Source organism: Pelmatolapia mariae, linkage group LG10_11 (assembly GCF_036321145.2).
Source record: "Pelmatolapia mariae isolate MD_Pm_ZW linkage group LG10_11, Pm_UMD_F_2, whole genome shotgun sequence".
Taxonomy (NCBI): Eukaryota; Metazoa; Chordata; class Actinopteri; order Cichliformes; family Cichlidae; genus Pelmatolapia; species Pelmatolapia mariae.
In genome coordinates, this window is record NC_086236.1 from 59,315,143 (window position 1) to 59,329,713 (window position 14,571).

Below are 14,571 nucleotides of genomic sequence, written 5' to 3' on the forward strand. Positions count from 1 at the left end.
CCCACTCCTTTTCATTCCTCGCGTGTGTGTTAAATGTAAGCCTGCTTTTTTATTCAGTCTGCAAAATTTCACAGATTGGAAGAAAATAATGAACTTATAGTAAGATATATTTAAATGAGGATTTATTTATAATTAACTTTATTGAAGCACGCCCCAGTGAGATGTTGCAGTTTGCACTTTTGATAACGGGCAGAGTGCCCTGTAAGAAATGTGGATGCTGAATATAGTAATGCGCTGTTCGCGCTTCCAGCGAGGCTCACCGAAGGTGGAATAGCACACGCTGGTTGTGCAGTGCAACGTAAACACCTCGTGAGACTGAAATACGGTGACAGCCCTAACAGTTAATGGCTGTGAGCTCGGCACCGTAGAATACATCTTCTCCAAATGAAATGATGTACTGTATTCCTGCAGTTCCATCTCTGGCTTTCTCATTTTCTACCTTTCTGCCCGTCTCCCTATGTCCTTTCCTACCGCAGCTTCCTTACCTCAAAAAACCCAGAAACCAAACCAAAAAAAGAGGAAAAAACCCAACAAAGCCCTGTTTTCCTACCTCTCCTCTTCATTATTAGCTTCTCCTTTTCCCTTTCTTCTACTAACAACTTTGTCTCCCCCTATCTCTCCACATCTCCATCTCTTTTTCTTACCCGTTTCTATCAGCCTCCCTTATTCACCCTCTCATCCCACTGCTCACTCTCTCTCTCTCTCTCTCATTCTTCCTTTTTCTCTCTACTTCCCCACCACACACACCCTGTCACTCAAAACAGAAGGTTTGGCAGTACATTTGCCTAGGCCAGACACGTATACACATCCCAGTGATCAATATTTCTTTTCCTGCTGCTCTCCCCTGTCATATTTTACACCACCTCCAACCTCCCCACCCACCTTCGTCCTCCCCTCTCCCCCGCCACCGTGTGGCCTGCTCCTCCACACAGTCTCTCGCTCAGTACATCCTAAGTCATATGCTCCGAATATTTACAGTACTTTTCATTCCTATTCATTGCACAGCTCTCTCTTGTGGCTGCTCCCTATCTTTCATTCCTTCAGTCCTTCTTTTTCTTCACTGCTGTCTTTTTTTATCCAAAAGACTGATCAGGGTCAAAGAATCGGCAGACTGTGACAAAGAGAGGCGAGTCGGATGAAGACAGAGCGAACAACATAGAGGGGAGGATAGGGCAAACAGAGGCACAGAGAGGGAGAGTTACTTTAGAGAGAATATTATGTCAGAAGGCCCCTGCTAATCAATGCAACTGTGCCTGGTACCTGAAGCCATGAAAAACTGGGAGAAGAGACGGGAATGTGAAAACGGCAGAGCACGAGAGAGTGGGCCGAAAGTGAGGAGGACGTGGGGAAAGGGATGGCGGGAGGAGGGAGGGAGGGCAGCTGGCACCAGGAGCAAATTGAAAATGATTTGCTGTGTTTTTTTCTTTTTTTGTGAGAGTGTGCGTGTGTGCACATATTAACCCTGCTATCTCCCAGGTAGTCATTATCTTTCTGTGTGGCTGTTTGCGTGGATGTGAGCGCGTACAGTCGTGCATACTGCATTAACCCTCATATCTCTCTATCATTAAGGTGCTCTACAGGCGCAGTGCTGCTATGAATTTATCTCAGGAATGTTTGTGTGGCTTCAAACGCTTGCATGCTTGTGTGTGCGTGTGGACGCGGTTGCGCGTGAGGGCGAGTGTGTTTACAGTTATCTTAATTGTTGTTATCATTCATGCAGCACAATAACCACCTCCGCCCCAATCTTTGTCTCTGTCTGCTATTAACTCTCTCTCCCTCTCACCCACCTTTTCTCTAACGGCCAGTTTCTATTTTTCCTCTTATTGTTCCTCCTCAGCCTGCAGCCTAAATAGCACCCATTTCATCTTCTCTCTGTCTTCCTTTCTTCTCCGTCCTTCATTGTTTTGTTTTTTTTTCTTATCCTGCATCTTTCGTCCAGTATTTTCTCCAACCAAAACTAACTTTCATTACCTCATGATTGGATTCAGAATTTGTTTCCCAGTCGACTGTATGAAGTCTCTGATCACTTTCTCTCTCTTTTTCTCCCCCCGTTCTTTCTTCTACAACTCTTACTTAGTGTGTCCTTCTTGCCCTCTTCTTTTTCTTCAGTTTTTCTTTATTCTCTAATTTGATTTGATGTCCTCTGTATTGGACATGATAGAAAAGTCTAACTTAATGTCTTTGCTCTTGCTTTTTTCCTTCTTCTTCACCTCACTTTTTTTCTTCTCCTTGCTGTCTCTCTTTCTTTCAGGCACCCTCTCTTAGTGCGATATATATCTGCCTCCCCCCCTCGGCAGGTTGCCATGGTCGCCATACCTACTCTCTCTCTCCTATTGGTCCTGGCAGAGTGGGCAGGTCTGGTGGACGCCTCCCCCCACCTCCTGCTCCGGCCGAGTCCGCGGGAGCGTGATGCAGGGGCCATGATGAACTTCAACATCGCCGTGATCCACGCCGGTGCGACAGTGCAGGCGGAGGCGGCAGTGGCGGGGCCTGGGGGAAGGGTGCTCTATCCCGGCTTTGGCCGGGTCTACGGCTCCCTGGGGGAGAGCGTGGTCACCCAGTGGGGCTCTGCTAACGTCATCTGGCTACAGGTTAGACACTGTCTCCTCTATCTAGTGCTTGTTCAGCCTTACTTGAAGGAGGGGAATAACAATGACGATCCATTATTCATAATCACTCATTATTTTAGCTGAATAGGCAGCACATTGCTGCTGTGTGTATAGGCCCTGCTGAATGAGCAGGGAGCTCTGCTCCTTGACCACAACTTGTATGAGGAGCCAGACATGCCATGAATACTACAGACACCTTCTTTGTGACTAAGGCAAAGTCAAGACACACTGACCCACTCTCTTTTTCTCTCTGTCTGTCTTCGTTCCTCCCTTCATCTCGCAGGTGAATGACAGTAGTCCTAAGACAGTACTGTCCCAGCTGTGTGAGCTGCTGGCGGCGCGGCCCCTGCAGGGTCTGGTTTATGAAGAGGAGAGGCCCCCTCGCACAGCTTGGGGACCTTTGGCCCCCATGCTGGAGTTTGTCTCTGCACAAACAGGACTGCCCATTGTGGCTGTAGGAGGGGGAGCGGGGCTGGGGAGGATGCCACAGGTAGGAGGAGGGAGGTTGTAATTGGGGTGGGTGAGGAGGTGTTTGCGACTTGAGTGTGTATGAGATAAAGTGAGGAGAGAATTTAAAAAAAAAAATATATATGTATGTATACAAGAGGCCAGTGTCCCAGATTGTGTAGCTGCAATTGTGAGAAAAAGCAGGTAAAACAATCTTAGTATGATGTGTCGCGCACTGAAGCATCTCGGATTGACGGGATTTTTAATGGACTATAAAGGGAAAACTGCTATCCCCATAACAACAATGTCACAACTTTGCACATCCTGTTTGTGAAGAAAAGGTGCCAGGGAAGTGCCTGCGGGATGGAGGGCAAGCTGAAGGTCAGGGTCACTGATCTGCAGAAACTTTACAGTGTTTGATCTGTAAATGGCACCAACTGGGGCTATTGCTATGCCTGTGATGTTTCGGGGAGGGAAGCAGTGAGCAGACACGAGTGTGTAAGGATGTGTGTGCATATGTGTGTGCAGACTGTACATTTTTTTTGAATTACATGATTGTGTATGCATCAGAGAAAACTAGTGCCAAATTTCATCACCAAACGGGGGGGAAGAAATAAAAAGCAGTGCATTTGTGCTTACAAATAACTGTTTTAACCATTTACTCTTGAGGAATTAAATTGTAGCACTTTGATGAACTTCCTTTGAAGCTGTACCCTCGCCTAATCCTCATTCCCTCCCACCTCCTGCACAGACTTTTTAGAAACACTCCCTTCTGGATGTCATAGGAGAATTCGTGCAACAATCCAAGCTGTTTTAGCCCTGCGGCGGAGCGATTGCTGCTGCTCTGTAACAACTACAAGCCCCGTGATGCCTCGATGTTGTGCATAAAGATGGAGCAGTCCAGGGCATTGTAGTTCTTTTTAGTGAAAATGTTGTTTGTTAGTTACTCATGCTAGTGCAGTTACAGTTTAGACACAGAGGGGGAATTTTAAAGTGAGATTTTTAACCACATCTGCCACTATCTTCCCCAAATCAGGAATCAGGTTCCATCTTTCTCCAGTTCAGCTCCTCTACCGCACTCCAATTAGAAGTCATCTTTGAGGTGTTGGAGGAGTACGACTGGACCGCCTTTTCCGTGGTGTCCACGCGCCACCACGGCTACCAGGATTTCCTGTCTGTGGTGGAGGGCCTAACGGACGGCTCGTTCATCGGATGGGAGAAGAAGAGCGTGGTGATCCTGAACGTGACCGACGACCCTGGGGGGGCACGCACACGCAGGCTGCTGAAGGAGAACGAGGCGCAGGTGAGACAGGGGGGAGGGAGGAGGGAGAGGGGGAGGAAAGGGGAGGAAGTGCTGCGACTATCATTGGGGGGCCCCCTTTCTGACAGGTGGCTTCCCAGCTTTTTCCTTCCTTCTTCATCTCTCCCTCTGTCCCTTCACGTCTCTCTCTCCCCTCTCTCCTCTATCCCTCTGTTCTTCTCTTCCCCTCCCATCTTGCCAAAGCATAAAGAGTTCAGCGGTACAACGAAAAACCACGAGTCGGTCTGACTTTGCCGACTGGCTTTTGTGTGGCATTGTATGTCCTGTGGTGATGCGGAGCACTGAAGAAATCCAGCACTTATCGTACAGTTTTCACCTGTTTTCCTTTTAAGAAGCTTTAAGGTTAAAAAGTGGACAAATGTCTTATGTCGTGTTCTTTTTTTTTAGTGATTTCAGCCTGTCATACTCGTTACTGTATGAATAGAAACTGGATTGTAAAAAAAAAAAAAAGATAAACAGGACTGTTTATCGTCTTAAAAAAACAATATTTAGCTGCACAGAATGAGTTTGTAATGAGCGATCAGTTAGCGTGCAGCTGCTTGTTGGAAGAAAATGACCGTAACCGATTTTCTTTTTTCCTTTTTCTAATTCATAATTCATTCATTAACAAGCTGATGCTACACAATTGCTTCCCATTATGTAACTCTCACTCTCTTTATTTTGGCTTAAACTTAAACTGGCTTTAACTTAAAATATCCAAATATTACAAGAAAATCAATCAATTCTAAAGCTTATGCTTCAAATTTTCTTTGACTTATTAATCTCGACCAGGATGATTTGTGGTTTTGCTTTGTACTTCTGACACGTTTCATTCCTTTGTACTGTATGCTTGCCCCTTCTTACCTTCTTTCATACATCCACTTTCCTCACGCTGTCTTTCACTCACATTTTTTTATACCACCAACCTCTCTTAAGCCCCCCTTTAACCCCCATGATCCTCCTGTTCAGATTCGTTACTAATGTCCGTGTTCTTATGCCTACCCCACCTCCCCTTCAAAGCTCCCTTTCTCCCTCTCTGCCTCCCCTCCTGTGCTTCTTTGCCTGGAGACAAGCTCAGTCTCCTCTGCCGCTTTGCTTTTCACCTCCATCTCTGTATGGCTACCACTCATTCAGTTGTACATCCCTCCTGCTGCACGTCTTCCTGGCCACAGACTCTGCTTACCGTTGGCTCGGTTTAGTCTGGGTCTCAATGTCATCGCTAATGTCCCAGAATGGCTACTGCAGCTCTGCGTGTGTGTGCGCGTGTGTGTATTTGTGTCTGTAAGTGTGTGCATGTGTATTGGATTCCTTAGGCTCCACTCAGCTGGTGTCACTGTTAATCTAACATACCGCCTGCGGCGAGTTGCCTATACGGAGAGCTTGCTTTTTAACCTTGCTTTTCATGACAGCTCCCTTGTTTTAGCTTTTCTCTATTGCGGGGGCTAATAAATGCTCGTGATTGGCTAGTGATGTTGTGTGTGTTTGCATTGCATGCTCTCTTCTCTCTCTCTCTCTCTCTCTCTCTCTGTCTCTTTCTCTGCGCTACATTTATGATAATCTCTTCCACATTGTAGATGGCCCCGTGCAGGTCTGGGTCACTTTCAGCTCGGCTCTCTCGCTGTCTTTCGTTTGTCCCATTCCTCTTCCAGCTTCTGCTTTGTCAGTGTTTCTTCTGCTCCTTCTGTCTTCATCTCGCTCTTTTTGTCTGTTTTGTGTTTCTCATCCTCATTTCCTATCTTTAGATATTGTGTGTCTTTTTTTAACAGCTGATTTCATCCTTCCTTCTCAATTAAGTCTCCCAATCTCTGTCTTCCACCCTCTGTCTCCCTCCTCCTCCTCCTCCTCTGTCACTCTCATTCCCTGCCTAATTCACTGGAGGTTTATTGGCATACAGGCAGGATTGTTTTGCCAAGCCATTACAGTTCAAAATTCAATGAAGGCGCAATTCTCAAAATGTGCTTTCAGTCTGTTTCCCTGACACCCCCCTCCTATTGCATAAAAGGGTTGTCTTTCTCTTTTTTGCCCTTCAATTCTGCTTTGTCTCTTTTTTTCAAGCTGTAGTTTTATTTTTGGTTTCCTCATTTTTTCTAAACACTTCACTTCTTTTTTTGCTATTTGCCCTCACCTTCTTTTTCTGACTTCCTGCTTCCAGATTCTACTTCCTCCCTCCACTTCCTTCTCTCTCCAGTTTCCCAGTAACCCCTTAAAAACCCTGTCAATTTCATCCCTCCTTACCTCAGCATTTGAAGCACAGCGCGCATCCCGTGTCACTTCAGTCTAGCTTTAATATTCTTTTCTCTCTTTCTTCCCAGCCCCACTCAATCATCCAAACCCTTCTTTCACAAACATCTCTTATCTCTCCAGGCACTGATTTCACCAAAATATCATCCTTTGCTTTTCTTCTCTAACCCTCCTTCCCCCCTTTTGATCTCCAAGGACTGACTATTCTCTTTTCCCATCTCTGACTATCCTCCTCATCCGCTCATTTTGCCCCGGTTGTCTCCCGTTGTCTTTCTCTATCCTGTTTTTTTAATAACATGTCAGAGCTTAACCTCTTCCCCCTTGTTTTCCCTCAGGTGTGTTTGGACTTTAACCGCCACCCCTCCTCCTCCTCCTTCCTTGCTGCTTGTCTGCTCCACCGCATATAGTTGTTTGATTTTTTTTCCTTTCCTTGTTTTACTTCTGTTTTTATTAACCATAAATGTAACTTGTTTCATTAGGCCTAAGCTCATCAAGCACTGACCTTTACTGCTATGCACCTCTTAGCACACATCACATGCTGCCCTGCAGTCTTCCCTCTTTTTAGAGCGCCTGCATCCCTCTTGAAGTCTAACACCCGACTTCCATACACCTTATCACATCAGCTTACAGCTATCGCTCCTCTTACCTCATCCAGCATCCTTGTTATTTGCTGATATGGCCTTTTTTATCCAACCTCCTCCCCTCCCATTCAGGTACACCTCTTCTCCGGCTCTATCTTTCTCCCCTTACTTCTCCCACCCTCTGTCTCTCTCCACGTCTCCCCTTTCCCCTCCTTATCTCACTAGTGTGTATGTGTGTGTGTGTCTCCCCTCGTCCCTGTTCCCTCCCTGCCTTCCTGCTGTCCTCCAGGTACGTTTGCTGTACTGCTCCCAGGAGGAGGCTGAGCTGGTTTTCCGAGCTGCCTGGGCCGCAGGTCAAGCCGGAGCCTCGCACATGTGGTTTGCTGTGGGACCAGCCCTCTCCGGTTTGGGCATGGAGAACCTGCCCCGGGCTTTATTTGCTGTACGGCCTCAGGGCTGGAGGGACGAGCCCCGCCGAAGGATCGCTCGCGGTGTGTCGGTGCTGACTCATGGGGCAGTGGCAATGCGAAAGGAATACGGAACCACGGGCGGGCCAAACTTTGTCACCAACTGCATGACGGATGCCAATCAGACCCAGAGACTGCGAGGCAGGATGAGGTGAGAGAGATATCGGGGAAAGAGTGAAGCTCTAGAGAAATGAGGAGGGAAGGAGGAGAAATATTAGGTTGGAGGGTACAACACAGCTGGCAAGCTCCAGACAAAATCTTTGAAATAGGAAGGAACAGAAATAGAGATGGAACATGGTTTAGTCTATGAAAGGAGGTCTGGTTCTTCGCCAGAATGAGCTGGAAGATATATGGGTGGAGTTGGTAAATTCAGTGTCAGAGAGCAGGCACAAAGGGGATATCTGAATTTGGAGCTGGCTATCATCCATGCAAAATAGATGTTGTTGGTGCGTGTAGTTGTGAGTTGGCGAAATTACCACAGCATCTGTAGCAAGCAGACCATGTCTCATGTATATTAATGAACTAGCTTTAATATATTCCTCGTAGGCTGTACAAATGCACAAGCAGCACACTCTTAACAGGTATCCCAGGTGGCTGTGGTTACCCCGGTTCATATATAACATCAGTCATTCTCACTCTATGTGCACATTGAACACAATATTGTATGGAGAGAGTACTCTAAGTAGTTTCCAAACATGAAATTGATTAGTTTATTTGCTGTAATTTTTTTTTGTAAATGATCCTCAGCACAAACGGTGAGGCAATTATTGAGAAATGATTAATGGATTCTCCTCTGTTTGTTTATAAATTATGTCTAGGAACAGAGCAGAAAGATGTTTTCGTTTCCATTTTTTTGCACTGCTACCTACTGTTCACTGTCTGCAACTACAAGCTGCTGTTCCATATGAAGCTTTCTGTCATGCATTAGAGAAAAAAAAAAAAGAAAAGCTCTCAGATTTTGTGTTTTGAAGCCAGCAAGATGACATAAGGAGACAATTAGAAAGCCTGTCCTGCGTGATTACCAGACAAACTATAGAGCCCGCAGCCGATGCCGAGAGCAGCAGTTGTTTGACTTCAAAGATCCTGACAATTCTGTGTGTCTGATCATTCGTCTGTACATTTGATTAACAGACAAGCCCTGACTGTCACCACAGAGGATCTGTGATTTAGTTTCAAGTGAGAGCAGGGCAGGCGTTCTGTTGCATCAAACACAAGTGACGCTTCTTTTCTCCTCATATCTTTAAGATGAATGTTAATTCATTCGCTGATATTATGCGCTTTCTGTCCTCTCCCCTTCTGCCGCTCTTCAATGCAGATATTTCAGCAACATCACGCTTGGTGGTCGAGATTACTCTTTTAATAGTGACGGTTACCTGGCCAACCCCTTCCTGGACGTCATCTCGTGGACACCTGGACGTGGATGGGAAGATGTAAGGACATGACATAACTTCTTTGAATCTTTTATTTGTAGATTTATTGAGGTGTAAAAGGATAATGTGTTTTTATTGTTGATAGTCTTGAGACTACAAGTAGGGAAAAAAAAAAAGCTCTTAGCTGCTGACCCCCAGAGCAACTTTTTTTTGCTGATTTGAGCAAAATTAATAATATCTCTACAGTATGCGAGCGAGTAGAAGAGATTCATGTTGCAGTAATAGGCACATAAACTTGACGGTGATGATATGCAGGTCACAAAGGTGCATGCTCATGTGAAGTTCACGATTTCGCTTTTGGTGCCTCAGGAGAGAGAAGCTGGCTGCTGCTGACCATCTGACTGCGCTTTGTTTTTGTGCACACTTGCTGTACTCTGCCTGTTTGGCTAATGCTGCTTATTCAGTTCATTTCATGGTTAAAGTGCATTCACGTAATACCACAAACAAGCTTGCACACACACACACGCACGAACGGACACACTTATTACTCCGTAATGATCGGAGCATTGACAAACATCTAATCATCATCACTTTTGATGATTATAATTTTTTGAAGTCACCTATTAAGCAAAACATGCACGCTCTCCAGCTTCTAAAATGAAATTTCCTGCTTTTTTTTTTATATCACTTTAAACTGAATATTTCTTATGTTTTTTTGTTTGGTTTTCTTTGGTTTGACCAATAAGCAACAATGGCCTCCCCCCATGACCACAGGGAGGCTATATTATTTGATAATTATACTGAAATTGCTTCAAAAGGCACCAATAGAGCTCCAGTTTAGCGACTTGAATTAGTTGTTTTGAAGTTGTTGGGAAGGGGCATGGAAACATATCGCCATGGGAGTTTATGAGGATTGACTTGAGTGGCCACTGGTGGCAAAGGTTTTATTCTTGGACTCTAAAAGAGCAGTGTTGCATGATTCATGTTTCAAAATAATCCCTATTTATCTTCAACATGGTCTGCAGTCCCACAGTTCATCCACTGTCTGAAACAAGCTGCTTTAGCTTCCTTTCCTTTAAGCCACCGTTCTGTTTGCCCCATAAAGAACAGACTCTGATGAGCACCACCTCGTTCACTTGCTGGTGTGGCGGCTCTGGAAACAAATTGTAAACCTACCAAAAAATACCAATTCCATTCCACAAAAAACTGTAACTTTGCAAATCTGTTCCCAGATGTCAGTTTCTATTTGAGCATGAATCTAATGAAAATTAAGATTGAACTGCAGCAAAAACATTTCAATATTTAATCACGAGCTCCTTTTTTGGAATAAAACAATGTCTAAATGGACTCACCTGACACTTTATTAGTTACATATTTCTGGTGCCAGGTGTGTTGCCTCTTGAACTGTTTTAATTCTTTGTGGCATAGATTCACCGAAGTGCTGGAAACATTTCTCGGAGATTTTGCTTCATGTTATGATGATACTATTGCACAGTTGCTGCAGATTGGTTGTGCATTCATGATCTCACATTCCTATTGGATTGAGATTGTCATATTCAAGAATCTACTTTGGAGATCATTTAAGCTTTGTGACATAGCTTGTTATCAGAAGATGGGCACACTGTGCTCCCCATGGTCAGCAACAATACTCAGGTAGGCTGTGGTGTTTAAATGATCCTCAGTTGGCGTCCAACCTTTGCCAAGAGAGTATCCCCTATATTGTTACACCACCAAAAGCCTGAACCATTGGTACAAGGCAGGATGGGTCCATGCTTTCATGTTGTTTATGCCAAATTGTGATGCTACCACCCAAACGTGGCAATCAAAACTCGTCAGAGCAGTCTTCTATTGTCTAATTTTGGTGAGAATGTGTAAATTGTAGCGTCACTTTCCCGTTGTTAGCTAACAGGAGTGGTCTTCTGCTGCTGTAGCCCATCTGCTCCAAGGTTCAGTCTGTTGTATCTTCAGATGTGCTGTTCTGCATATTTTGGTTGTAGCAAGCAGTTACTTGAGTTACTGTTGCCTTCCTATTAGCCCAAAGCAGTTTGGCCATTCTCCTCTGACCTCTGGCATCAACAAGGTATTTTCACCCAGAGAACTGCTGCTCACTGGATATATTTTCTCTTTTTTTGGACTATTCTCTGTAAACCCTAGAGATGGTTGTGTGGGAAATCCCAGTAGATGAGCAGTTTCTGAAATACTCACACCAGCCTTTTTGGCACCAACAACCATGACACATTCAAAGTCACTCAAGTCACTTTTCTTCCTCATTCTGATGCTTGGTTTAAATTTCAGCAGGTCGTCTCAACCATGCCTACGTCCCTAAATGCACTGAGATACTGTCATGTGATTGGCTGATTAGATATTTGCAGGAGTTGTTGAGCAAGTGTACCCTAATAAAGTGGATAGTGAGTGTATGTAGCTGTTGACTGATGTTTCTATGTGTCTGCACACGATCGTACTTGAGATTTAACATTTTTATACATGTAGTAACAGCTGCAATTATAGAATTATCAGAATTATAAGGGGCAGTAAAGCTACACTGAAATATTCCCATTGTCTTTACAGAAAGTATACTAACAGGCTATTCAGTATGACCATTAAGATCAACATTTCAGTGATATGTTAATTATATCTCGCCATTCTCACTCAATATTCCCCTAGATGAAACACTTTGTCTTTTATCTTTAATGAAGCAAAAATCCAGCTGTATACTGAGCTTTGTGAACAAACAAAGCTCAGTATACAGTCTGTGCGACTTTTGTCTGTTGATGGCCTTAAAAAAAGAAACTATATCTTAAGTAAAATTTAAAGTTTTTTAGCTGATGAAATTTCTTTTTTGCTTAACCTCCAAAACTCATGAGTACTTCAGAGCGGTGAACAAACTTTTCAAGTTAGACTAGACCTGTGTGCCCGACAGGAGCGTAATTAAAATATCCTCAATCTTTGATGTCATCCAGGTCCTAGAGTAGAAGAAATTGACTGTGTAGAGCAATTCTAATAGTGTTTATATATGCGTAAATTTATATATGTATAAGAGAAAATAAGTAAAAATGGCCTGTATTTGTATAGCGCTTTACTAGTCCGTAAGGACCCCAAAGCGCTTTACACAACCAGTCATCCACCCATTCACACACACATTCACACACTGGTGATGGCAAGCTACATTGTAGCCACAGCCACCCTGGGGCGCACTGACAGAGAAGTAGAACTATAAGAGAATTTTATTCAAATGAAAATGCAGTTAAACATGTGCATTTACTTTATTCTTTGTCCATTCACAGAAAGCAATTTCTTGATGTTGTTTAGATTAATAGTTGCTGATTTTTTTTTTCTAAAATAAAGTGAAAATCAGACTTAAATAGTCCTGAAGGTTTCTGGGCTTCATCAGCATCTGATTGTAGCCTCACCATTGTTTTGTGTGTGTGCACATCTACCGAGCACCTGTACACCTGGCGTGTCATGCATATTCTATAAAACAGCATTTGTTCAGGAATCCTTAATACGAAGCCTTGTCACCTGTTGGGGATGTTTTCCCTTTAATGCGCTGGGATTTTCCCCTCGTCAGTGTCAGAGGAGAGAGAGCGAGGCTCATTTTCACACACACACCTGCCTTTCTTTCCCACACTGCACATGCATAAAGACACAAAAATCTCAGAACATTAATTCTGCAACTGGATTCAATTCTGCACAAATACAAACAGCAATGCACCAACATACGCTCACACACAACCACAAATACACACATTGGTGGTTCTCAGCCTCCTGCTGGTTTTAACAGCCCACCAGAGTCCAGTCTCAGCATGTCGTAACATGCTGACTCCTGCCATATCCCTCAAATCCCTTTCAATTAGAAGCTCCTGCGCTGGTCCTTGGACTCTGTGCAAACGCAGGGTGCGAAACTCGCCCACATACACACATGCTTAGAGCTCACATGCAGACATCTACGTATGTGCACACAAATGAGAGAGCATAGAGTATGCCTACACCCTTCTTGCACAATCTTTATTACACACACACACACACACACACACACCCTCAATAAGGATAAGACGCCTGCATCTGCCTATTATGCACATCCACGCTGTTGGCTCTCCCTGAATATTTAATGTTCTCTTTACAATGACTGCACCATTACCTAGATCATGGGAGCACCCAGCTTAGCACACTGAAACACTGCAGACTAGTACTGAAGGTTGTCCAGCTTTTGCACGGCTTGTTTCGCATGAGAAAAGCACAGAGAGACGGATTACTAGAATGAACCTTTATTAATGACAATCAAAACTTCTAAAGAAGAAGGTTTGAGTTTAAAGTGGCTCCCAGTTCCCGAACTTATGAATATATTCAGCAATTTTCATTTTTTACGTTTTTTGGCTGGTCTTTTTCGGACATTTGCGCTTTTGCCTTTTGGGGTATGTGTCTTGTAGAAAGTAATGTGTTCTCCCATAAGCTTTGTCTGTTTTCTCTGCGTTTCCTGAGTGTGTTTTGATTGAATGTCTGCTGTGGAGCCTTGGTCGAAGTGCTGTCGAAATACAGTCATTGTTGTCACCGCCTCCTCTTCTCTGCCAGTGCTCGCATTATACAGACAGGAAGGCGGCACAAAGCTGTCAAACTTTACAGTACTGGCCTGCTAAAGCACTCACATTTTCATTTCTTATCTTTTTTTATGTGACTGTGTGCGTGTGTATGTGTGTGCGTTTAACGGCATATCTTCTTGTTTGTGCATGTGTTTACAGTTTCCATGTGCACTTTCTATTATGTTGTGTCTTTTTCAATTGTCACGACACTTAGATGTGACTTTTATTGGGTGATCACGCCGAGAATTGTCAAGAGAGGCAGCTAGAGGAAGTTTCACAAATAAACTCACTGTTCCTGGGTGTGGTTCAGCCTTGTGCTGCTTAAGAAGTGTGAATATCCCAGGCACCCAGGCAGAGGCATCCAGTCCATCCCGGCTGCATTGCTATAAATAATGCTAAGAGAAGGAGACAACGATGATACTAGTGAAAAGATGCTTGATAGACATTTTCAGGTCGATAGTGGACACAGAACAATCTGGTCTCATAGCTTCATGTAAGATTATCAAAATAAAAATAAAATGTTAGGGCCAGTTTTTTTTTTATTAAAAAAGTCAAATAAAATTATAACTTTGGCTCCAGGCTGTTAAATGTCCAAGATGTTAAAGCTATGGATTTAAGCTCAGCACAGTTAACCCCATCTCAGTAAAGCCCTCCTTCGATTTGAAACTTAATGGCACCTCTGATTGAAGTCAAGTTTTTAACCTTGTTCATATGGTGTTTTATTTATTCATTCATTTATTTTTGGAAGTAGGATCATGAGTAAAAAAAAAAAAAAAAAATCCAGTCAGAGTTGAGGCTGGACATGTAACAAACCGATTGAAACCAGTCCTGTGAACCTGCTGCATCTGGCTAATTTATCAGAGCAAAGGTTGTATAACATCAAAAAGACACTATATTAACTGATAAATGACATCGTGAAGGGTGATACTGTTTAAGGGCGCCTTTTAAAATTTCCGCTCAGTGTGTGAGTCTTCTGCTC

The 14,571-nt window shown here is 43.8% G+C and overlaps 1 protein-coding gene across 1 annotated transcript in view; it reads left to right on the plus strand.

Annotated features, from left to right (window-relative positions):
• The first annotated feature begins 2,303 nt into the window (after positions 1-2,303).
• The window catches only part of LOC134635478 (glutamate receptor ionotropic, NMDA 2D), a 34,321-nt gene continuing 22,053 nt past the window's right edge, over positions 2,304-14,571 (plus strand). The window contains exons 1-5 of the mRNA XM_063484858.1: positions 2,304-2,591; positions 2,893-3,099; positions 4,093-4,359; positions 7,468-7,796; positions 8,961-9,075. Coding sequence (XP_063340928.1) covers positions 2,304-2,591; positions 2,893-3,099; positions 4,093-4,359; positions 7,468-7,796; positions 8,961-9,075 — 1,206 coding nt within the window. The remainder of the gene's footprint in view (positions 2,592-2,892; positions 3,100-4,092; positions 4,360-7,467; positions 7,797-8,960; positions 9,076-14,571) is intronic.